Source organism: Perognathus longimembris, chromosome 10, assembly GCF_023159225.1.
Source record: "Perognathus longimembris pacificus isolate PPM17 chromosome 10, ASM2315922v1, whole genome shotgun sequence".
Lineage (NCBI taxonomy): Eukaryota > Metazoa > Chordata > Mammalia > Rodentia > Heteromyidae > Perognathus > Perognathus longimembris.
The window spans coordinates 7,254,067-7,281,146 of record NC_063170.1 but is presented as its reverse complement, the minus strand read 5'-3'; the positions used below and the strand labels follow the sequence as shown (position 1 = coordinate 7,281,146).

Here is a 27,080-nt window from a genome sequence, read left to right as displayed (position 1 = left end):
AAAAAATATGGTACTTATACACAATGGAATACTACATAGCGATTAGGAATGGTGAAATATTGTTATTCGCAGGAAAATGGTCAGAACTCGAACAAATAATGTTGAGTGAGACAAGCCTAGAACACAGAAAACAAAGGGGCATGATCTCCCTGATATATGACTGTTAACAAAGGGAGATGGAGAGACAGTAGAGACCAAGTCTGTGAACACTGTATATGTGCTTGATACATTGTATATTGCATATGGGTCTACCTGACCTAGACAAGGGATGGAAAAACAGGTTGTAAGATATCACAAGAAATGTACACACTGCCCTACTATGTAACCGCACCCTCTTTGCACAATACCTTGTAAAAAAAAATTTATGTTCAATTAATAATAAAAAAAATTAAAAAAAAAAAAAAAAAGCTAGTGCTCTTCTACTGTAAGCCATGGCTCCACTTCCAGTTTTCTGGTGTTTAGTTGGAGATGATAGTCTCCCGGACTTTCTTATCCTGGCTGGCTTTGAAATGTCATCTTTTCAGCCTCGTGAATATCTAGGATTACAGTTGTGAGACATTAGTGCTTGGCTCTGATATTGTTTTCTACGATGACAACATTTCACGAAACTGGGTGATCTTCATTGGGATAGAGTAGGATTTGGGCTGTTATTTGTTACCATATATAATCTGTGTTTTACTTATAATAATTAACTTATATAACTTACAATAATTAACATATACAATATTATGTATATAATTTACTTATAATTTGGGGGGGTGCCTGTGGCTGAAAATGGGTATATGGAGGTATGGATTGCAGAGAATTGATCACTAAAACAAATCAACTTAAGTTGGGTAATGAAACACTCAACTAATTTTCTTTATACTGTATTAGAATTTTTTTTTAAAGTCCCAGTCAAAGGATATAGAAAGAAAAGCAGGTGAATGAACAGATTGCCTGAGTCTTGGTATTTTTCTGTCCACTTCTGTCCTGATGACTTTAGAGAGCCAGGCATGATACAGGGACTTCCTGTGAACCTGCATGTGTATCATTGCTTATGTCATTTTTATACATGCTAATTTTTAAGAGAGGGTTGAGGAAAAGAAGGAGGAAAGAGGAATAGGAAGAAAGCGAGGGGAAGGATCAATGAAATATGAATTATTGATAACACTTCTGGTTCATACTGACTTCTCCATACATGAAATTCTAAAGTGTTTCATACAGGAAAACAAAAACAAAAACAAAAAGGAAAGCAGCTAAGCAGCTAAATGCTCTAGGAGGAAGAGTTTGCAAGTGAGCTATGTGTCTGGTACAATGCATCCTGATTTTTCAGGAAAGGACATAGCACCAGCGCTTTCTGTACAATGGTTTTGCAAATGCCAAAGGTTTTTTTTTCCTTCCACCTTCCTGACCTTTAATTTCCTCATCTGCAATTTGACTGTGCTGGCTTAGCGTCATTCTGAAGGTCTCTTGGAGCTTTCAAATTCTGGACCCTGGAAGTCTAATTATAGGTCTTTCCAAAGTTTCATTGTTTGCAGTTTCACTTAGCAACCTGAATGTGTGTGTCAGGTAATGAAGCCTAGCGCCCAATATCAGCGTGTGGTTCCTATAGCATGTCGGGGATGCTTTTGCTTATGTTAATGAAGAAGATGGGAGAGTGAAGGAATTGATGCACATCCTAACCTTGCTCCTTTGCTGAATCAGATAATAGGTTTTCAGTACATCATGAGGCTTGAACTCAAGGCCTTGGGTCCTGTCCCTGAGCTTCTTTGGCTCCAAGTTAGTGGTCTACCATTGAGTCACAGAGCCATTTATGGCCTTTTCTGAATAGTTTATTGGAGATAAGAGTCTCATGGACTTTCCTGCCCAGGCTGGCTTTGAACTGCCATCCTCAGATCTCAGCCTCCTGCATAGCTGGGATTACAGGCATGAGCCACTGGCGACCAGTTTAGAAGCAATCTTTATTGAGGATATCACAGTCCAAAGCTACTTTTCATGTGTCTGGTACAATATAAACGGCTCTTAGTAAAATGAACATTTTAGGCAACTTTTGTGGATGGAAAGCCTTTAGGACAAAACCATGGCTCTGATTTCTCTAAAGAACCCGGCACTTTGCCTAATGATAAAGCAACGCCTGCTCTGCCCAGGGTTCTTCTAGAAGATGGTGGAATGGATGTTCTCCAGGGACACTGATTTCCTTCTTTCCCTCTTTTCTAGGGATTTTCAGGAAATGCAAATGCGGACAGCGTTGTGTACTCCAGGCTGCAGCCTTCTGTGAAAGCCAGGTTTCTGCGCTTCCTTCCTCTTGAGTGGAACCCCAAGGGCAGAATCGGGATGCGGATTGAGGCGTTTGGATGTGCCTACCGTAAGTGTTTGTCTATTCCACACTCGGACACAGCTATTCAAGAGCATGCTTGAAAAGCCAGGCCACAAACCCAAATCCACTTTTTTGGTAGGTAAATACATCTTAAGATGGAAAGGTTTCTAGGACAACATATTTTTTTTTTTTTGATCCATATATGTTGACTTTCATGTTTAATTTCGCAATCTTTTTTTTTTTTTTTTTTTTTTTTGGTGCCAGCCCCGAGGATTGAACTCGGGCCTAGGCACTGTCTGGGTGCTTTTTGTACTCACAGCTGGTGCTCTACCACTTGAGCCACAACTCTACTTCCAGCTTTTTGGTGATTAATTGGAGATAAGAGTCTCATGAACCTTCCTGCCTGGTCTGGCTTCAAGCCATAATCCTCAGATATCCATCTCCTGAGTGGCCATAACTCTTGATATTTTAATTTAGAGATGAAATTAGCTTGCAGATAGATAGGCAGATAATTGTAATATATGCAAATACATTATATTGAGTGATCAAAAATTTAAATATTAGAGCTTTTTCCCGCAAGGAGTTATACTTTGCTGGTGTTTCATTTAGATACCCTGAATTTAATGAAAGAGACAGTGGTTCATTTGGTTTATTCACTCAAGTGTTAGGAAACCAAAGAATGTTTTCCCTAAAAATAACATGCTATGTAATTCCCTTTTCAAACACGCCATGCCTTCGGCATAAATTAATAGCAAAAAAGTAAAGACCTCTGCCAGCATATAAAATGTTTGAAATATTGTCACACGAAAAGAGAACAACCACAGATTTTACTTCATCTCCTCTTAATGAGGCATCTTATGATATTTGTGGGGAAGGGACCTAAGAGTTATTGATAGTCTACTTCAACCCACACCATCCTGCTAGATGCTCTTTTATTAGAGAACAATGAGTTGGTTAAGATGATCTATAATTATCAGATGAACAGTCAGAGGTTGAGAGAGAGTCAATTGCACTAGATCATTTGTCTTTCAGCAAACTCTTACTGTATTATTTTTAACCACTCTAGTTTTTGTGTAAATACTCTCTCTTTCTGTGTAACTTTATGATGCAATCCTAACTAGGTTCTGCTTTATTTTATGTACATCAAAGGCAAGCATGTCGTAAAGAAGTCAAGTGATTTGATGAGGTGGTTTCCATTGTGTCTGGCCAATAGCTCATACTTTAGAGATGCACATCTCCTTGTGAATCTAGTGGTTTTCTTGGTACTCACCTCCATTATTAGTCCACAAACCTTCTGTTCATTTTAAGGCTTTTAGAATAATGATGATGATGTATTGATATAATAATCATAGACTTATCCATGGCGCCAGCACGAACAGCATTAATTTTCATAATACCTAATATAGAAACTTTTGCATGGGTGCTTTTCATATGTGTTTGAGTATTTCATATGTGCACTGTATCAACTAGCTTATGATGTCTCAAAAGAGTCTGGATAAATATTGCCAGCTACTTGTGCATTTGTCCACTGCTAATGCCAAAGTTGAGAGCAGTCAACTTTGCTTCAGCCACACAGACAGGAAGGGGTGGAGCTGAGTTTTCAGCCAGACAGGAAGGGGTGGAACTGGGTTTTCAGCCAGGTCTGCTAGAGCCCAGAACATGAGCTCTTCCTCCCCCCCAGCTGTGAGATGGCAAAAATGAGTCGGTGGGCATATATATATAAAATCATCCTTTAAAATAATACCTTTGCTCTTCTAAGATGGTGGATCTCAGAACCTAGACAGTCATTCTTTGGCTGTGAATCATGGCATTTGTCACAATGTATGCTACACAATGGATTGTCAGGAAAACAAATTCCAACAGGCTCCACATTCATAATGACATTCTTGATTTATTCTGAGTGCCTGCCTCAGAAAAATATATATTATAGCACAGTAGAGCTGATAATTATTGTGTGTGTCCTGTGTGTCACACATGTTTTTAATAGACATATTTGGATTCAACCCTCATACCACTTACTTACTAGAGAGTAAAGTAGGGTGGAGAGAAATTCAGCCATGTGCCTGAGTTTGCAAATCAGATGTGAACTAGATGTTGCTTTGCTCACCGTGTCCAAGTGTTGGTGCTGGTCAAGGCGCAGGTTCCTTTAAGTTTTCTGAACCATAGGACTCGGGTTGACCCAAAGCATCCCTTACGTTCCTGGATCTGGCTTAGAACCTACCAGTGCAAGCTACCAGCTGCAAGATTTTAAGAACAGAGAAAGCAAGCAAGATTAGGTGTTTTTTTTTTTTTTTTTTTTTTTCTCCAGACACAGGAGATAACTCTAAACAGGAAAAGTGGTGCTGAAGACGGGGAAGGTCTGGCTGTCTCCCTTTGGGTTGGCAGCCATGAGTCTCTTCTCCATCCCGATGTAGGAAGCCTCCCCCGAGCTTAAGCAAGGCCAAGGGATTTTCTGCAACCTGCCAGCCTCTTCTGCCTGTATCTCCCACCCGTGCCAAGTTAATGTGCTTCTTGGCTGGCTTTGCCAGAGCCATTCCCTCCAGAATTGTGTAAATCTGAGTGTTTCACATTCCTTCCGTGGAAGAAAGGGAACCTTCAGGAAACCAGCAATGTTGTGCAGGATCTTACAACTTGTGTGAGATCTCAGAGTTAAAATTAGTTATGTCATCACTTCCAATGCCAGTGCTTTTGATGAGTAGATGAGTCATCTCATAGATGTAGTCACCATTTAGCTATGCACCAACATTTGCTAAAAGAGAATTCTTTGCATTGGGCATAGGGAGAAATATTTAAATATATATTTAATTTGTGGCATAGGAATTGAACCCAGGGCCTCAGGCATGCCATGCGAGTGCTTCTACCATTCGATCTCTTACCCCAGCCCTTGTGTCCACATTTTGTTTTTGAGATAATGTCTTGCTAACTTTGCCTAGGGTTGCCCTCCAACTCCAATCTTCCTGACCCTGCCTCCTGAGTAACTGAGATTATAGGCATGCACCTCTACTACTGGCTAGAAATATATATTCTTAGTAATGATAGACATATACAGTGCTGAGAATACTATACCCCCCGAAGGCAGACTGTCCTATCATCATAGCAGGAGGGACAAAGTAAGTGGCAAATTGAGATAAATATCAGAAAATTTATAGTGGTAGGCTTTGGAAGATAATCTAAATAGCAGAAATTGCCTAAAGCAAGAGGTACGGGTTGGAGGGCTAAATATAGAGGCACCACAGCTCCGCAAGAAGCTCTGGTTCTTAGATGTTCAAGACATGGCTGAATCCCACCCTAGAAAGCCAATCGGTAAAGGAGGAAGTAGGCAGAATGAGCAAAGCATGCCACTGTGTGAGTGGGGACATGGAGCTACTGTGTGGAAGGTTGCATCTTCTGCTAGGATAGGACACAGGAAGGGGGACAAGGACAGAATTAATTTCGTTGTTGCTTCATTGAGTTCAAGTGCCTTTGAAATCTGAAAGGTTAGAATCCCAAACTTCTGGCTTCAACACAGAGAATACAAGCTTATATAAATATCATCACTGTTAATAAACCAGACTGTTCCATTTGTCTCGCTGTGAAGAGTGTAAGTATAAAATACTGTATTTGAAAAATGGTAATGCCTCTCTACCATAATTAAAGCAAGTCACTTATTCTGTTTTTTTTTAGACATTGTACACAAGCTTATAACCAGCCCCCTTGTGCCTATTGTGAGTGGTTCCTAAAGTTATAGAGACCGGCTGTCCTGTGATTATTGCAGGCTATTGTGAGATCCACACATAATTTCATCGCCTTCTTCCCCGGCAAGACAGAGCAATAGCTAGTTATGAAAGGACACTAAGCCAATGGAAAATCATCTCCAAAAGGGTGTCCTACTTTTATGCCAGTAAACTGAAAGTTGTTTCCCGAGCAATGAGGGAAGCAGAAGCACAATTTTATGGCATCAAATGGAAAGTATAAATTTTAGGTATCTTGGTCATAGCAGCTGTGAGTCTAGCTATAGATCTGGAAAGGAGGAAGGAAGGATATAGCGGATGGAGGAGAAGAAGGATGAAAAGAAAAATCCTTGATGGGGAAGAAATGCTTCTCAATTAGATAATGTTCCCAAGAAAATTATGGTAAACAAAGGCAGCGGAGTGGGAATAGCTACCGCGAAGTCATGCACCTGTGTGCCCATTAGCAAGTGGCATAGAAACCACGCCTTTTTTCATTGCGAATGCATTGCAGAGGTAGTTGTCCTCAGTACATGCTTGCAATTCCTTTTCTCTAGTCCTGTGTAGACATTCTTTTTCTACAGGCCATAGTCATTTCTTACTCATCTCCAGCAGACTAAGGAACGTCGCCCAACAGTATTAAATGAACTTCAGTTCCTTTGCCGTGCCACGATTTCATAGTTTATGCAGGATGCTCAGGTCAAGAAATGTGTACTCGGGGCTGGGGATATAGCCTAGTGGCAAGAGTGCCTGCCTCGGATACACGAGGCCCTAGGTTCGATTCCCCAGCACCACATATACAGAAAACGGCCAGAAGCGGCGCTGTGGCTCAAGTGGCAGAGTGCTAGCCTTGAGCGGGAAGAAGCCAGGGACAGTGCTCAGGCCCGGAGTCCAAGCCCCAGGACTGGCCAAAAAAAAAAAAAAAAAAGAAATGTGTACTCGGCCTTCATTTCTTCCACCTAGGAAGTTCGTTTACTTCTTCTCTTTTTTCTCCTCATAGAAATCCATTTCTGACAACTTCCCTCATACCCCAACTTCTGACAACTTACCTAGTTCCCTGGACACCCCTGTGTCCAGCCTTTCTTCCCCTCATCACGCCTGTCTGCCTGATACTGAGTTGCAGCCAGATGTCCATTCCCTGTTAACTCATCATCGGGAGAGGTGAATGTAGGAATGGAAAAAGCTGGAAGTGGCACTGTGGCTCATATAGTAGAGCGCTAGCCTTGAGCACAAAGAGGCTCAGTAACAGAGCCTGGGCTCTGAGTTCAAATCCCAGGACTGGCAAAAAAGTAATAAAGTATGATCATACATTTGGTAGTGAAAAAAAAACAAACACCAAACTATAAGAAGTGGAGGGTTTACCCTTTTAGCATTAACTTCCATTTCCGTACCACGTACCAGGATAATCACGTTATCAACAACGGCTACGGCAGCCTTTATTTTAACTGCAGGTTTGGAGGTTTCAGTCCACCATGTATTGGTCGCAGGTTTGGAGGTTTCAGTCCACCATGTATTGGTCTGTGTCTGGGTGCGTCGGCAGGACCGCACAGGATGATGGTGAGACGGCGTACCCCATGGCTGGGATGTGAAGAAAGGAGGAAAGGAAGGGACTGGGACACCACAGCATCTTTCAAGGTCATGGCCCCGGTGACCAAAAGGCATCCCCCTAGGCTCCACCTCTTCAAGTTTCCACCATTTCCCGGTAGCCTCAAGGTAGAGAAGAAGCCTTGCACCTATGACCCTTTTAGGGACACTGAAGGCCCAACCCATAGCAGCAGGAGATCTCAGTTTAGAACACACATGCACTGGCAATATGAGTAAACAGCGTGATAAGACACAGACATCCACTGAGGTGAAAGAAAGAATCACTGAAAGAGTCATAGACAATTGTCTTCTGTCTGTTCAGGATACAGATCTTTCATACTTGGTGTCTGGCTAGGACAAAGGGAAAAAGCAAAAGAAGAAATAACAGCAGTTTATCTTTTATATTTATGAAAAAGAATAGCCACGATTGACTCCAGTATCTATTTACTGAGGAACACTTATGTGCTAATTGCTAAACCCTGACCAAGGAATGTTAGGCATAGATCTTGCGCTCAGATTATTTATGAGTGGAAGAATCATTATTTTAGGTCACCATTTCGAAAAGAAGATAGCTTTTGGTCAGCCAAAAAGCCAGAGTATAAATCCTTTCTTTCTTTGCAACGCTTATAGTCTTAATATTTTAACTTGATGACAACAGGAATTCTATTACTATTACAATAGATAGCTATTATAATAATACAGAAAATAAGGAAATGACAGAAGCTATCAGGATCTTGTCAAGTATTTAGGGCCAATTAAAGAGGATCTCACTGACCAAAATGGAACTGTCATAGCACCAGTAAGAATAGTAACTACAGAGTTTCAAAAGATACGAAATATATTTATCTGAATGAGTTTGTCATAGTAATTCCTGAATAGTTCCGTTCATTGCCTATAATAGATATCAAAGACCCAAATCCTTATTTTGAATGCTAATGGAGACACAATATGGATCCTAGGCTTTTGTAATTATGTACCAAGGGATACAAATAGAAGAGAAAGTTGGTCTTAATTTTTTTTTTCCAGATAATGAGAATACTTAGAATCTTGGCAACCCTAAGTAAGTGAGTGAGTCAAGATACTAGTAAATGGGATTGGAGGTGTGACTCAGGTGCTAGTGTATCAGCTTAACAAGCTTGAGGTCCTGAGTTCAAAGCCTACTACTGCCCCTCCAAAAGGAATTGAGACACCTTTGTGCAATTATTTATAGATAATAAAAAGTTAAAAAAAAGTAAGTGACAAGATATCTGTAAATGTTTACAGAGGAGATGATTTGCTTTTTAGTTTGTCAGGGCAAAAGACACTTTCATTTGGTTATCTCTGTTGCCAATAAACAAGGGCGCATGCTACATAAAATGTATTTATAAAATGTATTCAGACCCCTGAAGTTCAATGATTTAAAAAAAGATGGAGATGTGAAAACACGTAATACTTTACCCAGGGAGATCCGCACTCAATAGCTTTTTTCTCTAAGGCCCAAATAGAAAGTAATAGATTTTACTAGGCTGGAGAGAAAAGTGAGATTCAAAGTTCACACAGTGGCTTGAAATTGAGAAGAGCATATTGTAAAGAACAAGGTCAGAGAAGAAATAGTTCTAAACCCTACCCGTGCAATCTTCTCAAATCTTCTGTTAATTCTTAATTAATTACTTTGTTTTTTTTTTTAAATTAAGTAATTGCACAGAGGGGTTTTAATTCTGCAAGTCAGGTTAGGAGTACAATACAGTTTGTTCAATGTCATCCTTCCATCTATCTATTGTTCTTCTCCACCTCTGTTGATTCTTGACCTTCATAGAGCCAAGATGAGTTATCTAGAATTCCAGGAGAAATTAGGAGCCAGAAAGTTGCAGTTCTAAACTAGCTTAGCACCTTCTCAGTGCTGGGAAGGAACACCTTTAATTGTAGAGAGATTTTTAAAAAATACATTAAACTGGAAGGCCATAGGGCATTACTTTAGGCCATACCTGAAGGTTGATCATTATGTCCTAGGGCTAAAGACAAAACCAAGATAGACCTGCTCTAACAAAGCCTAGAACCAAAAACTTCCCTATGGCCCAAGAGTTCTGCTAGTCAGCCCACTCCCAGCCAACCAGTTCCATTTATTTCTTCATTGCCATCCTCTTTCCCCCATGTTCTCCTACATGGATTCGCTTACGTCCCTGATTGCCAAGCTAATCTAAAGAGCTATCCAAATCTTTCCAGAAACTCTATTCTTTTCTTTTGTGCATCCCTTACACTCTGAAGAGACATCTAAGCACTTAGGATGGTTTACCTGATCTCTTTTCTTTTTTAAAGGCAACATTTGTTCCTTTGGTTTTTGAATGAATAGAGTGTAAAAGGAAAGAGAAAGAAATGGAAGTCTATAAAAACAAATGGTGTGCTGGCTTAGATTTGCACCTGGCCCCGTTGCCTTACTTTGAATACCCCTCTTGGTTCCAACCTGGCCTCTACAGTATAGCTTGGCACACTTGTACAATAACCATTTGTCAAGTGGATGAATTAAAAATACTTTGGTTGGCCATGCTATAAGCTGACTATATATATATATATATATATATATATATATATATATATACATATGTATACAAATCACTGATTTATGGCACTCACACAGTAGCAATTGATGAAAGGAATGAGAGCTCTCTGTAAGATGAGCCCACTTTGGAAAAGAATACAAACATCATAGAAAATAATAAATACCGAGGCCTTCTGACATTTCTAGTTGGTACCCATGGCACCTTCCTGTAGCATGAGAGGCAAGGGTTATCCTCTAAGTGTTCTGAATAAGGAAAGTAAAAGCCACCATCATTTCAAGTGTTCTGGGCACCATTCTTTTGGTGATTGCAAATTCCCATTAGAGATGGAGGCGGAGCTTGCTTTCTCCTGGGACACTTGGCACTCGTCAGTATTGCTAATGCCACCTCTTTAGAAAGTTCATTTAGTTGGTGGGGATCATGTTTGTCCAGATAAACACCCTAGCATTTTGTTACTGACCTGAACTCTCTCTATTAAAAACCCTAGTAATAAAGTCACACTTCTCTGTGGTTTATGAAGGCCTTGCTTCTGCTCCTTCTTCCTTCTTATGGTCTTAATTTTAGTTGTTTGAAACTTAAGAGTCTCTTAAATCATTCTGGGTTCTTTTATGCTACCATGCAAAAAATAGTTCAACCTATTTCCTGGAGATTTCTTGAGTGCTTGATCTCTCCCCTCTATGGCTTAAAAACCCGGTTGAGTAATGCAGTATTCGAGTGCCTATAGATCATGCTGGTGCTTGAATACTTCACTTTGTAATAGTTTAATAGTGACTTGGTTTGATTTATATTTCTTAGAAGTCCAAATTGGACCTCTGTTTGTTTAGTAATTCATGAGTAATAATTTTCACATAAGAAAACAGTATGATCTGTGTTTAAGGCTGACTTCAGATTCAGCCAAGAAGAATTTTGGCTTACAACTCCTTTCTCCAGCTGATGAAAGAATCTAAATTATTATTTTGTTCTTTTTAAAGCCATATGTCTTGTCCTATTTGCATTTTAGGTATAATTCCCAGATGAATGAGTGTTATTTTTTTAATTTATTCTGGTTTCCTCTTCATATATTTTCTTTCTAATTTTTTTCTCTTTTACGTGTTTTAGTTATCTGAACTCATTAATAATGCCTTAATTCACTGTTAAACTGGCAGAGTCAATTCATCTCTGAAATATCTTTCAGAGTGAGATTTTTTTTTCACTTCCACAACTTTCTGCAAGCACCCACGACAGTATAAATCAATAAAGCATATTCATTCTCCCTGGCACAATCCAGTAGGCAATGGGGTTATTTACTTTCAGAGAATAGCTTTCTGTAGCTGGCTGTATTTCCGTAACTGTAGCTGTTCTGTCAAATAGATTTCCCACTGTCATCTGCCAGAGAGCCATGCAGAAACCTGTATTCCTGGGTCCCAGGTTAGAGTCCCAAAGGTCCGAATTTGGCTGGTCTTTGGCAAAGCCAGGATATCGAATATTTTGTGGATCCCTGGGAGAGAGTTTCTTCTCGATTGATTGCACTATGGCTAGACTATCAAGCGCAATTTGAGAAATCATCCTCTTGATTATTTTTCTTAGTAATCCACTTGGGAGGTGGGAAGGAAATTGCTTTTTTTTTGCAAGTGGCAGCTCCTCAAAATTCAAGAACCCTCACATCTTGGGAGTGGGACGAAGATGAAGAAGTAGAGGGTGGAAAAACCAAATCGAGTAAAATACATGACAATGATCAGTGTGCTTGCATTTGAAATAGGCAGGGGTGGAGAAACAGCGTGCTGTTCAAGGACATAAAACATTTCCGAGATTGAGTTGACATCCTTCTCAGTGGCGGAAACAGATCAATTCTCTCCTACCTCTTCGAAATCATTGGGGACTTTGCCCTGATCCAGAAGCAAAACTCTGAACAAAGCCATGAATAATCTCCTGGCAGGGACGTGAGCCTTCCCCAATAGAACACGAGGTCTTTGAAGGGAAAATGTGTGCTCGATGTGTGTATGCATTGTTCTGCCTTCCACTGTGTTTCCAGAAAGCTCTCCAACCAGATGAGCAGCAGGAAGGACGGAAGAGCATCTGTGTCAGAAAGATTTCTTCTGATACAACTCCCTGAAAGATATTTGGATATTTTTGATTGGAAAGTTTTCAATTCCAGGGGAGATTATGGTTTCACATCCCGTAAAGGGAATCTACTGTGTCTAGAGAGTCACGAGGGGAGTTCACCTGGGGGTAGGGCCTGCAGTCCTGGGGACTCTCTGCTTTCTTTGATTCTTGCTCTAAATGAGCTGACTGGAGATGGGGGCATTCACTGAAGGGTTCAGGTCAGCCACAGATGCCATGGTGACCCGAAGAATGAAGAACACACCCACAAAACCCACAGGTGGGGGGGGGGCCTGGAAATCATTCTTGCCATACAACCTGGCTATCAGGCCATTGATAATCATTTCTTCAGAAATGCATTACTTTCTGGAAAGGCACAAACGCACCAAAGGTGTTTAGTTGATCATTCTTCTTCTTCCATACCCCCTTTCCTGCTCAATGTTCTACTAATTAATCAGTAATCACATCCATCTTTCTAGTTGTGAACATTTATTGATGATCATGTGCCAGCTCCTAAAAAAAATGATGCAGAGATTAAGTTCGTGGGGTATGAGGAATGCACCGTTGCTATCCACGTTACCGACGGGAAAGTGAGGCCAAATCGGTTAAGTGACTTACCTGTGATGGGGAGAATATTGCCCCAGGGAAGGCAATCATCCTTGGAACCTGCAAAAATGGCAGGCGTGTTACCTTAGGCAGCATGGGTGCTGTTGTACCCGTGGCTAAGTTCTGGATCTTACCATGGGGAGATGGTTGGGTTTACTCAGATGGAGACAATGTAATCACAATAAGAGGATGGTAGATGATAGGGGAAGGAAAGAAGGAAAGAAAGGGGGGAGAGAGAGTGTGTGTGAGAGAGAGACAGAGATAGGTAGGTAGAGAGAGAGAGAGAGTTGATGATGCTCCCACTCTGGTGTTACACATGGAAAAAGAGGCCATGAACCAAGGAACATGGGCAGTCTCTAATATATTACATCTATCTATCTGTCTGTCTGTCTATCTATCTCTATCTATCTATCTATGGACATATCTCTATATAGATCTAGATCTATCTACCTATCTATGGACATATCCATATATAGATATAGATCTATAGATAGGTATAGATAGATAGATAGTAGGTAGATAATATAAAAAACCCTGGCAACACCTTGAGTGGAGGATTTTAGCATTCACAGAATTAGAAGCTAAAAATGTTGTCATTTCTAAGTGGCAATGTTTGTAGTTATTTGTGACACAAACAACAGGAGAGTCCTGCCCTTGCCCGGGGTAGAGCAATGACCCACACCTGCATAGACTTTGGGTCTTGGTTGCTATGATGGGATTGTAGTTCTCACTATTACAAGTGGCTCCAAGGGAGGCGGACAGGTCAAGGCAATTTACAGTGGCTTCTCCATGACAAGTCAGGGCATGAAAAAGCCATGCAATTGATATTTATAGGAACCCAATAGTTAAATATATAATCAGTGTAGTGATGAACAAATTTACAACTAGAAAATAATTCTTCCTTTAGAACAAGTAACCAACCTCCTCTTAAAGCCTTGAATTGAAGGTCTTTTACTGTTATACATTTCCTTACTGTCACACAGTTCTCTCCTGCCTTCCTGCCTTCCTGTCTGCCTTCCTTCCTCCCTCCCTCTCTCCCTCCCTCCTTTCCTCCCTCCCTCCCTCCCTCCCTTCCTTCCTCCTTCCCTTCCTTCCTTCCCTTCTGTAGTACTGGGGTTTGAACTTGTGACCTCATGCTTGTTAAGCAATTGATCTTCTACTGAGCAGTGTCTCCAGTCTTTTTTGTTTGTTGTTGTTGTTGTTATGGGTTACTTGTGAATAGGTTTTCACTTCCTGCTCAGACGTTTTGTCTGAGTCACGATCCACCTATTTTTTTTTAGGCTTTCTGTTTTAGTTAGAATATCAAGCATATGCTTCGGGGCCCAACTTTTGGTTGGGTAGGGGGTCTTGTGAAATTTCCTGTCTGGGAATTTTTCAGCCCAGGTTGGTCTCTAATCTGATCGTGTCAGTTTCAGCTCCCAAGGAGCTGGGATTACAGGCATGAGCCACTGTCATATAGCTGCATTTTTCTTAGTCACTTTTCTCATAATTCTAAATTTCCTTCTAATATTTCTACATTACAGTATTTCTAATATATATATATATATACATATACATATATATCAGCTAACTACCAACAGCCAAGTTGGATGCATAGGAAATGTCTAACATAGTCACTGTTTGTGTGTGTGTGTGTGTGTGTGTGTGTGTGTGTGTGTGCATGTGTGTATGTGTGTATGCGTGCATGCGTAGGCGTGCATGCCAGTCTTGGGCCTTGGACTCAGGGCCTGAGCACTGTCCCTGAGCTTCTTTTGCTCAAGGCTACCACTCTACCACTTGAGCCACAGCCCCAGTTCTGGCCTTCTCTGTTTATGTGGTACTGAGGAATTGAACCCAGGGATTCATGCATGCTAGACAAGCACTCTACCACTAGACCACATTCCCAGGCCCCATTTTCAAACACTGTTTGGCCACTAATTGTTTTGTCAAACACTAAATGTTTGAAAAGAGCTAAGAATGTATATGACAATTATGAATATGAATATGATGTTATGAATGGACATATTAATATCATTTCGGATGTTTAGTATTTCTAAACAAATGCATATTGAGTTGAGTTGATTTTTATTAATTCTACATATTCACACTAGGTTGGTTTCAATTTAAAGAAATATCATGAGCTGGGGATTGTGGTATATCCATTCTTATCATCCCAGAATTTAGGAGGCTAAAGGAGGATTCAGAGTTTGAGGTCAGCATGAGCTTTATAGCAAAACCCTGTCTCAAAACAAAAACTGAGCCAGAAAACAACAAGGAAAATTTGGAAAAATGTGAAAAATCTTGGTAGAAGAGGAAATAAGTATTCTCAGAAAATTACCAGTAATGGTAAAGACTTGAAATACTGCTTTTTGGTCAATGATATGGTATCTGAATGTAGACAGGACTCATTCAGATATGGAATAAATACACCTCAAAGATGTGTGTTTGATCCATTCATGAAAGAATAGATGTATGTTAAGGTTAGCTCAAAGAAAGTCGAAGGGAGTGAGTGTATCTGCAGTACTATTTAGGTATCCAAGGAAAATGCTGAAATAATATTACTACATAAGGAGGTAAGTGGTTTATATCCATTTATCACCTTGGCAATATATTTGGCAATAATAATAAATAGTAAAATCAGACACGTATTAACTCATCTAGAATCAAGTCACTTTCATATTGGGCTGTTAGAAAGTGCTTTCATGCAATAGTAATATATAAGTTTGTTACATGATGTCCAGTTTTTTCAATTCTTTCTCACAGTGTGGTACAATCATTTTCAATACATACTGGGTGGATGTGTTTGTCTTTCTAATCGTATCCTAGAAGAGTTAGGTGCTGGTGGTATATACAATTCAAACGGTCTCTGTAAAGTTTGGAAGATTACTTTTTGTCTTAAAATTTTTTAAGTAGTTCCAGTTTTATGTCATTCACTTTCTGCCTCATAATTCACTATTTGGTGTTCATGGTTTAAGATCATATTTTAAAAGCTGAGTTTAGGGAGCTCACCCCTGTATTATCAGCAACTGGATCGATGGGGATTGGGAAAATTGCAGTCAGAGGTGGCTTGGGTTAAAATACAAGAACCTATCTGAAAAAATAACCTAAAATGAAAACAAACTGGAGGCAGAATTACGTGGTAGAATTCCTGCCTCATAAGTGCAAGGCTGGGAAGTGTGTGTGTAGATTACCTTTTATAAGCATGGTAAAAATGTGAACTATTGTAAGTGAATATTATTTTTTGGGAGGGCCAAATGTGGGACTTGAATTTACAGCCTCGTGATCTCACTTGGCTTGCTCGCTCAAGGCTGGTGCTCTACCACTTGAGCCACATCTCTTCTGACTTTTTGCTGGCTTATTGGACGTACGAGTCTCTTAGTCTTTTCTTCCCTGAAACTAAGATTCTTAGATCTCAGCCTCCCGAGGAGCTGGGATTACAGTCATGACACATGGTGACTGTGTGAGTGTATGGTTTAAAGAAACCACATGAAGATTCATGCACATTTCTTTACTAGAATATTTTTAGATATTATACGTATGTTTCTACATTACATGTTTGTTTCTACATTACATGTGTGTTTCTTAACTATTCCAGTATTAATAACGTGAGTGATACTTAGCTTCCATCCCCCCCTCCAAAAAAAAAAAAAAGGCTGTTCATAGGCATGTGAAATCTGTGACTCGATTCCTTTCTGTGTGTGGCTGAGTTCACTCCATCAGTACTTTCTTCCTTTAGACCTAGTTGTGTGAAGGATGCTTCTCTCACTTATACAGCTCAACATTAAATCATTTCCTGCCACTGGGGTTTCTTAGTAGTCCTCAGGGTTTCTAGTGATTGTAAGTGTATTGGGAGAAAATCTAAGCCTTTGGAAGTCGAATGTTCTAGGAGTGATCTAGTTTATGGGGGAACATTTTAGAGTGTGGCCACTATAGATGCCTGAGCAGCCTAAGGTTTCTGGACCCAAAAGAGGCCTTTCTCATTCACCTTAGCCCCTGGCCTTGGGTCTCTTGGTCAGAGCACCTGTTACAATGTGTAATGGTTTTATGAATTGATTTGTTCATTTGAGAAATATTATTTATCTTTCCTATATAAATATTCTCAGAGGGCCTAGGCCCTGCTCCTGTTACACACACTTGTGTTCTGGCCTGAACAGCATCGCCTCAAACGTGATGGGATTAAAATCTGGTCTCCCACAACTCCATCCATAATTGTACAGACAATTCCACACCTATTAAGTAGAAAGTGGGTAAGCCTTAGAATGGCACACACCTTCAATTTAACAAATGAAACACCACATCATTGCCCTAAGCCTCCATTGTCCGAAATGTTTTCAATTAGGTTATTTTGCTGAGGAAAATAGTCTAGCCACAAAAGCTTTAGGTACTATAGAAGACAAATAGGACTATTGTAATGTAACAGTAATAATATTTAAAAAAACAACAGTGAAAAGGGGAAAATAGTAGGCTGAAGTAACGTAGGCTAAACCTTTTATGGGGTAAAAAGCAAGTCTCTTGGTAGCTAATTCCCCAAATAGTCTTCATTTAAAATGAAATCATTACTGCAATAGTTGCCTTTAAGCAATCCGTTAACTCAGAGATAACTGCATTGCTCCCAATGTGTCGGCATTTAAAGTCTATTTCATCGAATTTGTTCTTAATTTATCGTAATCTAATAATTGCAGAACATGTCATTTGTACTCAACACATAGTCCTGTTTTATTCCCTATGTGCATTTATTCAACTTTATAACAAGGAATAATTCTTTAGTTAACATGATTCTTTCTGAAAAAGTGTTTATTCGTGTGTGCTTGGCAAATGAATTCTTCATCAGCACATCAGGAAAACACATGAAAAAGTCAGACTTCTGAATCATCAAAAGATGGCTATATAAAATAGGGAAAATAATTGGAGTGATGGTTCTTAGGAGACTTGATGGGGAACAAGACCGAAACATGTGTTTTATGTTACACATAGCTGTGATCATTGTGTTGTGCTACGCAGTCATGTTATGTTGTAGGCTAGAAGTCAGCTTGTCATTTGAAACAGCTTCAATTTTATTAGGGCTCTCTAACATCTGCATTTATTACATAAATATACAATCTAGAGTAATTATCATAAAAATTCTTTGATTTGTAGAATGTACAAAATACTGAGTATTCTGAGTGTGTGTTTTTTCTTTTTTGAGTGTGTGTGTGTGTCTTGTTCAGGACACACTGATTTTGGCAAACATGTTATTATGGCACGAGTGTAACATGACATCTTCTCTCAGATGAACTGGAGCAATCTTGACAAGGAGTAGGGAAGGCACTGTCAGAAAGCTGAGAAAACATGTCAGTGTCCTAGTTATGACATAAAATGCACCAGAATAAAGCTTACAGTATCATTAAGCTAAATGTTTTTCCAATGATGCCCTTGAGAAGGCAAGAAACAGCATTGCCCTTAACTACTGTGACTTACTCATGAAAATTATATAATAAGACAGAATACAAGAATGATTTAATGGGTACTAGAAATAAGTTTTACCAGTTGTAAGTATGCATATATATTTGTGTGTGTGTGTGTGTGTCTTTTTGATCTAGTGCATGGTTGAAATAATGTTGAGATACCTACATCACTTTTTCTGAAGCAAAAAGAGCCCATTTAATTTCAAGAATGCTGCTGAAATATTGATTGTGAAAATGTAATTTGTCATATATTGACTATAACCATTTTTTTCTGATTTTCTATTTTTATAGAATGAGAAATATAGCTGTTAACAATCTAAAAGAAAAATGAGGTGTACATTTAAAATATTTTTAGGTCATGAATTCTATAATGAAATTAATACATTATTAAAATTTGTAATTAGTTAATAAAAATGATACTGGAATCAACTTGGGGTTGATTATACACTCAGTAGTCATACATATGCATACATATACACAAACATGCATATGTGTGTGCACACTTACACATACACACATTTACTTACACATTTACATGCATGCATATACACACATACACAAGCACAGGCATGCCTATACACATGCACACATGCCCAGATGTGTGTGCCTACACACATACCCACCTACATATACATACATGCATGCACACACACGCACATATTCATATAGTACACAGATACACATGCACACATGTACATATCTTGGTGTGCATACATATACACAGACTCAAAATGCTTTAATGGAAGCGTATTTGTCCTTCCAATGACCTTACTCTTTTTGCCTCTAGGATCAGAGGTGGTTGATCTTGATGGAAAAAGTTTCCTCCTCTACAGATTCAATCAAAACCCACTGAGTCCAGTGAAAGATAGCATTTCTTTGAAATTTAAAACCATGCAGAGCGATGGGGTTCTGCTCCACCAAGCGGGCCCGAGTGGCGATTCCATCACACTGGAGCTAAGAGGAGGAAGACTGTTTTTACTTATCAATTCAGGTAAAACTCTTGGATGGGTTGCTTGAAAAATCAAATCGCTAACTCAGCCCTTAGAAAACCTTTTGTATGTGTTCCCAGTTTATTCTTTTTAGCACTTCCAAGATCTTATTTTCAGATGCCAGAGCTTACATGTATGACTGTATATGCCTCTTTCTTGTTGAAATGTTTCCTACTTTGGAAATTGCACACGACTCTCACCGGCTATTTTCTCCCGTAACTCCTAGAGAGTGAGTGACATGGCTATTTTGTAGCATCATAAAGAACGAGATGGGTCATTGAAAGATACGGCAGCCGTAAAAATCATGAGGTTGTTGCAAAGATAAAATTTACATAGAAAATGGCCGTGCAATTGGTAATGATAATAAAAGGAATTAACACTGGGAGAAATCACAAGCAGGGCTAGAGGCATTGGAGCTTCAGGTACCTCCCTGATTGCAATTGCTGTGAGAGGCTGGAGGGCCGGGTTGCCTGGGAATGATGGTGCTGTTTATCCCCTCCTTTCCTAGGTGACGCTAGAGCGCCCTCCCCTCGCTCTCCGGCCAGTCTCAGCCTGGGCAGCCTGCTGGATGACCAGCACTGGCATTCTGTGCTTATCCAGCGTGCTGGCAAACAGGTCAACTTCACAGTGGACGAACACAAGAGTCGTTTCCACGCACAGGGAGAACTCTATTACCTGGATCTTGATTATGAGGTGTGATGGTTACATTTCAACAAATACAGATTTTTCCTTTGGATGGGATTTTTTTTTTTTAATGATGTGTTTGTAGTTTAACTTTCCAGCAGAAAATATGTACTAGAAGAACCCCTTCCTCCCACCACTTACACGGGGCCGGAACAAGAATTTCTCAAGCTGGTCTAACTCACGTGGATCAGAGGATGATTGAAATTGTGATCATATTAATAATCTTGTGACTGGGGCTGGGGATATGGCCTAGTGGCTAGAGTGCTTGCCTCGTATACATGAGGCCCTAGGTTCGATTCCCCAGCACCACATACACAGAAAATGGCCAGAAGTGGCGCTGTGGCTCAAGTGGCAGAGTGCTAGCCTTGAGCAAGAAGAAGCCAGGGACAGTGCTCAGGCCCTGAGTCCAAGCCCCAGGACTGGCCAAAAAAAAAAAAAAAAAAGTAAAAAAAAAAAATAATCTTGTGACTAACATGTGGATTTATCATTAAATAGCAGGCAATTGTCATTTTTACCTGAAATGTATAATCATAGAACTTCACATGGAGGCAATTCTTTCTAGAAAGAGATCCCATTAATGCAAGTAAACATATAGCTATGTTGCATGATTTCTTTGTGTGATAGGGAACTTCCCAATCAGCTTCTGAGGGAGACTGTAATGGCAAACTCTTTCAATTAATTCATTAACAATTGAGGCAAAGACAAATATGGATTATACTAGAAATATACTCAAAATAAAATATCAACATCATTATGATGATGACATTATTGAACAGATCAAGTTTTATGTACCCTGGATATAAAGATGCATTTTTTCCGCCTCTGAAAACAGTATATATCAAAAAGCAGATGTGCTGAACAACTTGTAGAAATTGTCAAACTCTAGTGTCAATGAATGCTGTATGTGTGAACACTAGACATTATAAAAAACAAACAAATCTGTGTCTCTATTCTTTTCCAGAGTGAGGAGATGGAAATTTTCTGTGTGTGTGCACTGATGACAGGGAGAGCTGTTCATCATAATTATCCTAAAATCAGATTATCCTAAAATCACTAAACAATATTATTGATGCTATTTTTCTTTCTAAGATCAGCTTCGGAGGGATTCCAGCACCTGCAAAATCTGTGTCATTCCCGCATAAAAATTTTCACGGATGTTTAGAGAATCTCTATTATAACGACATGGATATCATTGATTTGGCCAAGCAACAAAACCCCCAAATCATCATTATGGTAAGACCCTTCATGGGAGGGAGGGAGTAAAACCATGTATCTTTTCCAAATGAAATTGCTCTTATGTGATACCTGTCATAGGGATTGCTCTTATTAAATTTTTTCCCTGATGGTGGGATGCCTATAGGAGATTAATTCTAGCTAACGAAATAGAAATTCACAAGCCATAATTATTTTCACAGGAAGTAAAGCGACTTTTTTTTTTCTGTGATGTTGTTATTCCTAAGAGACTGATTTCTTTTGCTCAGTAATTTCCTTAATAAGATATTCCCTGGGCAACTCACTGGATAAACATAGAGTTTCTGAAATTGGGTAACATCCATATGTATTAGAGAGAGAGAGATGTTAGAAACTCTTGTATTTTGCCATAGTCATTAATAACAGTAATAATTATTATTATAGTTATAATAATAATAATAATAATAATAAATGAATAAGCTGCTGCAACATTGGATCTGCTAATCTGTCCAAATAGCACTGTGGTTCAGGCTGCATTGTCTTCCAGGATGAGTTCCAGAATTAAATGTGACTGGGTTGGGTCAGAGGATCAGAGGAAGAGGGTGAGTTGTGTGTGAGGAATCTGTGTTAGGAGGAGGAGCCTAGCTCTGCCTGGAGCCAGGATGTGAGTCGACATGTTGGACTTTGTAGAGCAGTTACAGCTTACAAAGGATGCTTTCTGCAGAGAGAATCTCTAGGAGTTGTTGCCTCTGAGTATACAGTGTCCGCACAGACTGTCCTGAGCCCAGCGTCTAGGGATGGGCTCGGATGGCTGTGGTCCAAGGCCAGCTATCTGAAGGAATGCAGAGAGAGGAAGAACAAGAACATGTCTCTCTCTCTCTCTCTCTCTCTCTCTCTCTCTTTCTCCATCCATCCATCTCTCCATCCATCCATCTATCCATCCATCCATCCATCCATCCATCCATCCATCCACATCTGTCTATCCACCCACCCATGTATGTATGTGTGTATGTATGTATGTATATGTCTGTCCATCCATCTGCCAATCCATCCATCCATCCATCCATGTATGTATGTATGTATGTATGTATGTATGTTTCCATCCATCTATCCATCCACATCTGTCTGTCCATATATGTATATATGTATGTATGTATGTATGCATGTATACATCCATCCATCCACATCTATCTGTCTATCCATGTATGTATGTATGTATGTATGTATGTATGTATGTTTCCATCTATCTATCCATCCACATCTGTCTGTCCATGTATGTATATATGTATGTATGTATACATCCATCCATCCACATCTATCTGTCTATCCATGTATGTATGTATGTATGTATCTATCTATCTATCCATCCTTCATCATCTACAGCACAGTGGCTCACCTTCCAGCTATATTCAGAAGCAGACAAGGATGGACGGAAATTCTGGGAAACATACTTTCCAGCCTTTCCCCTATAACAACAAAAAACCCCAGAGCCATACATCGATTTTAATTAATTTCTTTGGTTGCTTAAAATTCAAAATATGCGTATTTAAGCTCCTGTTGTGTCAGCAAATCCTAAAGGACATCACAAGAATATTTGTTGTTGAAAAAAGTGTTGTGTTTTTTTTTCTGAATTCTCCATGAATTGGTATTGTTTACATGCTCATCACTGCCAGAAATATTTTTAAAGTAGCTTTTTTTATGAAAGGGAAAACTTGAAGAGGAACAGGATTATAGATAGACAGATGTGAGCTTCATCTAAAACATGAATCTCCAGAAACTGCTCCGGAGAGGCCCACCCCCTCTGCTGTAGCAAGGGGTGCGCTCCTTGTGCTGGTACCAAATGAGGCTAAGCCCATTCTCAGCTTTCCCTGGGCTTGATGACCTCATAATTGTCTTTATGGTCTGGGTTATGGCAAAAGTGAGCCTTGTTTCCTTTTAGGATTTTGTTATTTCACCCAACAGAACAGCATAATTGTTTACAGTGAAACTGAACTCACGTTTAGCAGAATCGTAATATAGCCAAATATTTTTGTTTGATCAAGAGCCAGTGTTTTCCTTCCAATGTTTATTCTTCGAAGTGAGCATTGCGTTTGCCTGGGAGTTGAAAGCCAGAGGCGCTCCTGGCTCGCACCTGTAATCCTAGCTCCTTAGGAAGCTGTGAACCAGAGGATGATGGTCTGAAGGCAGCCTGGGCAGGAAAACCCATTTGCAGAATAACCGGCCCAAAGCTAGGCTGCAGGTGTGACTCGCTTGGTAGAGTGCTAGCAGTGAGCGTGCAAACAAACGCAAGGCCCAGAGTTGAAACACCAATTCCAGCAAATGATGATGATGATAAAAATAATAATAGAAAGTTGAAAAATGGAAGCTGTATGGAAGTAGACTTTCATGGTGATACTTGTGATTTTAAATCTGGGGAGAAGGTCAGTATTTTAACGTCAATTACAAGTAGGATATGTATAACAGGCTGACAGCATTCTCTCTCCCCCACCTTTTCTTTCTTGTCTTTTGTCCTCAGGGAAATGTGTCATTCATCTGTTCACAGCCACAGTCGGTGCCTCTGACTTTCCTGAGCTCTAGGAGCTACTTAATATTGCCGGTCTCTTCCGGAGAGGAAGGAATTTCAGCCAGTTTTCAATTTCGCACGTGGAATGCAGCTGGACTTTTGCTGTTCAGTGAACTTCAAGTGGTTTCTGGGAGTCTCCTCCTCTTGCTCAGTGATGGACAACTGAAGTTGAACCTCCACCAGCCAGGAAAATTACCCAGTGACATCACAGCAGGTAACGAGTGTGCTCCCCTAGGCAAAGCATATGGATTTGCAAGATTTCATTATCTCTCCTGTCACTCTTGTAAATGTTATGCAGAACCCTCCCTTAAAAATTAATATTTGCTTAATAAATGTAGACTGAAGTTAATAAGATTATCAGTATTCTTCCTTAGAGGAAGTTGATTCCAATTTCTCTTTGAATAGGACTCCAATTTTTATTCCCCAAAGAGTTACCCATCATCCTCTCTCTTGCCCCTGGCAAGTTAGTACCTCAACTTTGTGAGTCTGGGGGAAGATGTGACTGACGTTGAAATAAGTCAGTCATTGAACTGGATGTTTATCAGTGGAAAACCAGTTTTCTCCATATGTCTATTGTCTTTTCTGGTCTTTTGGAGAACGGAAAAAAGCCTCACGGGGCTTACCTCTACTTACCTATCTGTATTACTGTGTAATAGAAAACTTGAATATTTAGCTAATGTTAACTTCACTCGCTGCTGTACTTTGTAAAGGTCTAGACAGATTTTGGAGGGAGGTAAAGGCTTGTGTGAAATTTCTCCCTGAGACTTGGTTTGTAAGAAGTCACTCCATTTACTTTTAAGGAAAAGCAATATCGTTGGAACCATTAGTAGTAACATAATTAAGGCAACTGTATGAATGTCTGGAAAATTAATGTCCAATCTAGGTCAGAACTTTGAGTGAAGGATATTTCTGTCTCTTCATTAAATGTGTAGAGTTCTAGGCAAGGGAGCTCCATCACAGTTTTAGATAATATTGAATAGCATTCAAGCTCATCCAGTAGAAGTCACATTGGGGTAAATTGCTACATTAATTTGATAAATGATCTTTAAAAACAATTTAAAGATGACATTGTATTACTCTTCTGCACCAACTATGACTAAAATTTATAGAATATGACCCAGATAAGGAAAAATAATGTTAACAATATAGTGAAAACTAGTAAGTAAAACAAGTATACAAGTGGATATGCAAATGCCTATTTTTTATTTTCTTGGTGCCAGTTACTAGAGCTTGAACTCAGGGCCTGCGCTCTGTCCTGGAACTTTTGTGCTCAAGGTTTGTGCTTTATCACTTGAGCCACAGCTCCACTTCCAACTTCTTTTTGGTAGTGAATAGGCCCTGATAAGAATCTCATGGACTTTGCTTCCCAGGCTGTCCTTGAACCACAATCCTCAGATCTCATCCTCCTGAATGGGTAAGATCACAGGTGTGAGCCACCAGTGCCCAGCTCAAATGTCTATTCTTTATGTATCTGTCTATTGTTGTTGTTCACATATTATTGCAGGGGGTTGGGAATATGGCCTAGTGGCAAGAGTGCTTGCCTGGAATACATGAAGCCCTGGGTTCGATTCCCTACCACCACATATATAGAAAATGGCCAGAAGTGGTGTTGTGGCTCAAGTGGCAGAGTGCTAGCCTTGAGCAGAAAGAAGCCAGGGACAGTGCTCAGGCACTGAGTCCAAGCCCCAGGACCGGCACAAACAAACAAACAAACAAAACACACATATTATTGCAGATTTAATGTGAGAGCTGGAAGTTCAATATTAATTGTAACGTTAAACAGGTACGTTTTAAGTAATCCTCCACACGTGGTAGATTCGCAGCTTAACTAAAGGAAATAAATTAATCAGTGTCACTTTAATAATTAGTCCCTAAAATGAGGATCTCAGAAGGTAAGCTTGCCATTAACATGTAGTGTATTGTGGTGTGTTTGACATCCTCTGAAGTAGCTGTAGCCTAATTTTCAACATTTTGAAGAAACTGCTTCAGTAAAGTGCTCCTGTAGTGTACCCCATGAAGCAAGTTTTTATTTTATTTTGTTTCATGTTGTGCCAGTCCTGGGGCTTGAGCTCAATGCCTGGGTGCTGTTCCGGAGCTTCTTTTGCTCAAGATTAACACTCAGCCACTTTCAGCCACAGCTCCACTTCTGACTTTTTGGTGGTTAATTGGAGATAAGAGTTTCACGGACTTTCATGCCTGTGTTGGCTTCCAACCATAATCCTCAGATCTCAGCCTCCTGAGTAGCTAGGATTCTAGAGCTAAGCCACCAGTGCCTGACACCAGCTACAAGTTTATATTTAACCATGTCCCCAGAACATAGAGCTCATAAATTACTAGTTGTAACTATGTATACAATACTGTGAGTGATTTGAAAAATCTTGGAGTGGCTATTTAAAACTACATGCAGAACAATCCATTCTGATATCATGTGACTGCAATTATTTCCAGAGGTAATAATAGAGAACCTAGACTGAATATTAGTGCTAAGGTAGCCATCGTGTTATACTTCAGACAACAGAAGCCAGCTTGTACTTACCGAATCTCTCTGGTTTCATTTTGTTTTCTTTCAAAATATATAGTTTTTGTACTAATTTCAGTGATCAAGTTCATTTCAAGTCCATCAAGTCTCTTCACGAAACCGACTTCAGTGATTGATTTTTTCCAATTGAATTTCACTCATATTTGACCATTAAACTGACCGTTCTATTCAAATGACTTTTTAATTGTTTTCCCCCATGAGTTGTCCAAGGTGTTGCAAGTTAACATGTCTGCTCATGTGTACAGTGCATTGAGATCAGAGTCACCCCTTCCATTATCCTGCCTGCCCCCTCCTATCCTGTCCCACCCATCTCCTCAAGTTTTCCAGGTCCATTTTCATGTATACATTGGCTGTTATTGGCTCTATTTGCCCACCTTTCCTTTCTCCATTTGTTCACCCCTCCTCCCCTTAAGCCCCACCTCTTTTAAGTAGGACATATTTCAGCTTCCTGGTATTCATGTAGGACTGTTAACCGTTCAGAGGGACTACAACATGGAAGCCTACCCCTATGGGTACTAGACAACATATTATCAATCAATCAATCAATCAATCTATCTCTCTATCCATCGATATACTTATGGTCCTGTATATATTTTCAAATATGTGTCTATTTAAGATCTGACTTCCATATATGAGAGAAAACTTGCATCCTTTGTCTCTCTGAACCTGGCTTACTTCACTCAGTATTGTTATTTCCCCCTCATAGTAAATGACATAGGATTACTCTTCCTGGTGGATAAATAAAATTCCATTGTGTAAATATACAACACATTTTTTGGATCCATCGGTCAGTCATAGGACATCTGGGTTATTTTCATGGCTTGGCTTGGCTATAGTGAATAGTGTTTCAATGAACATGGATGTGTAGGTGCTGTATTGTAT

At 39.7% G+C, this 27,080-nt stretch overlaps 1 protein-coding gene across 8 annotated transcripts in view; it reads left to right on the top strand.

The window, feature by feature from the left end:
• Positions 1-27,080, top strand: part of Cntnap4 (contactin associated protein family member 4) — a 238,675-nt gene that overhangs the window by 125,428 nt on the left and 86,167 nt on the right. For 7 of the 8 annotated variants that reach the window (XM_048355089.1, XM_048355093.1, XM_048355094.1 and 4 more), the window contains 5 exons: positions 2,200-2,347; positions 19,020-19,223; positions 19,730-19,914; positions 20,995-21,138; positions 23,612-23,873. In XM_048355089.1, coding sequence (XP_048211046.1) covers positions 2,200-2,347; positions 19,020-19,223; positions 19,730-19,914; positions 20,995-21,138; positions 23,612-23,873 — 943 coding nt within the window. The remainder of the gene's footprint in view (positions 1-2,199; positions 2,348-19,019; positions 19,224-19,729; positions 19,915-20,994; positions 21,139-23,611; positions 23,874-27,080) is intronic. The other variant, XM_048355091.1, reaches the window with a different exon arrangement.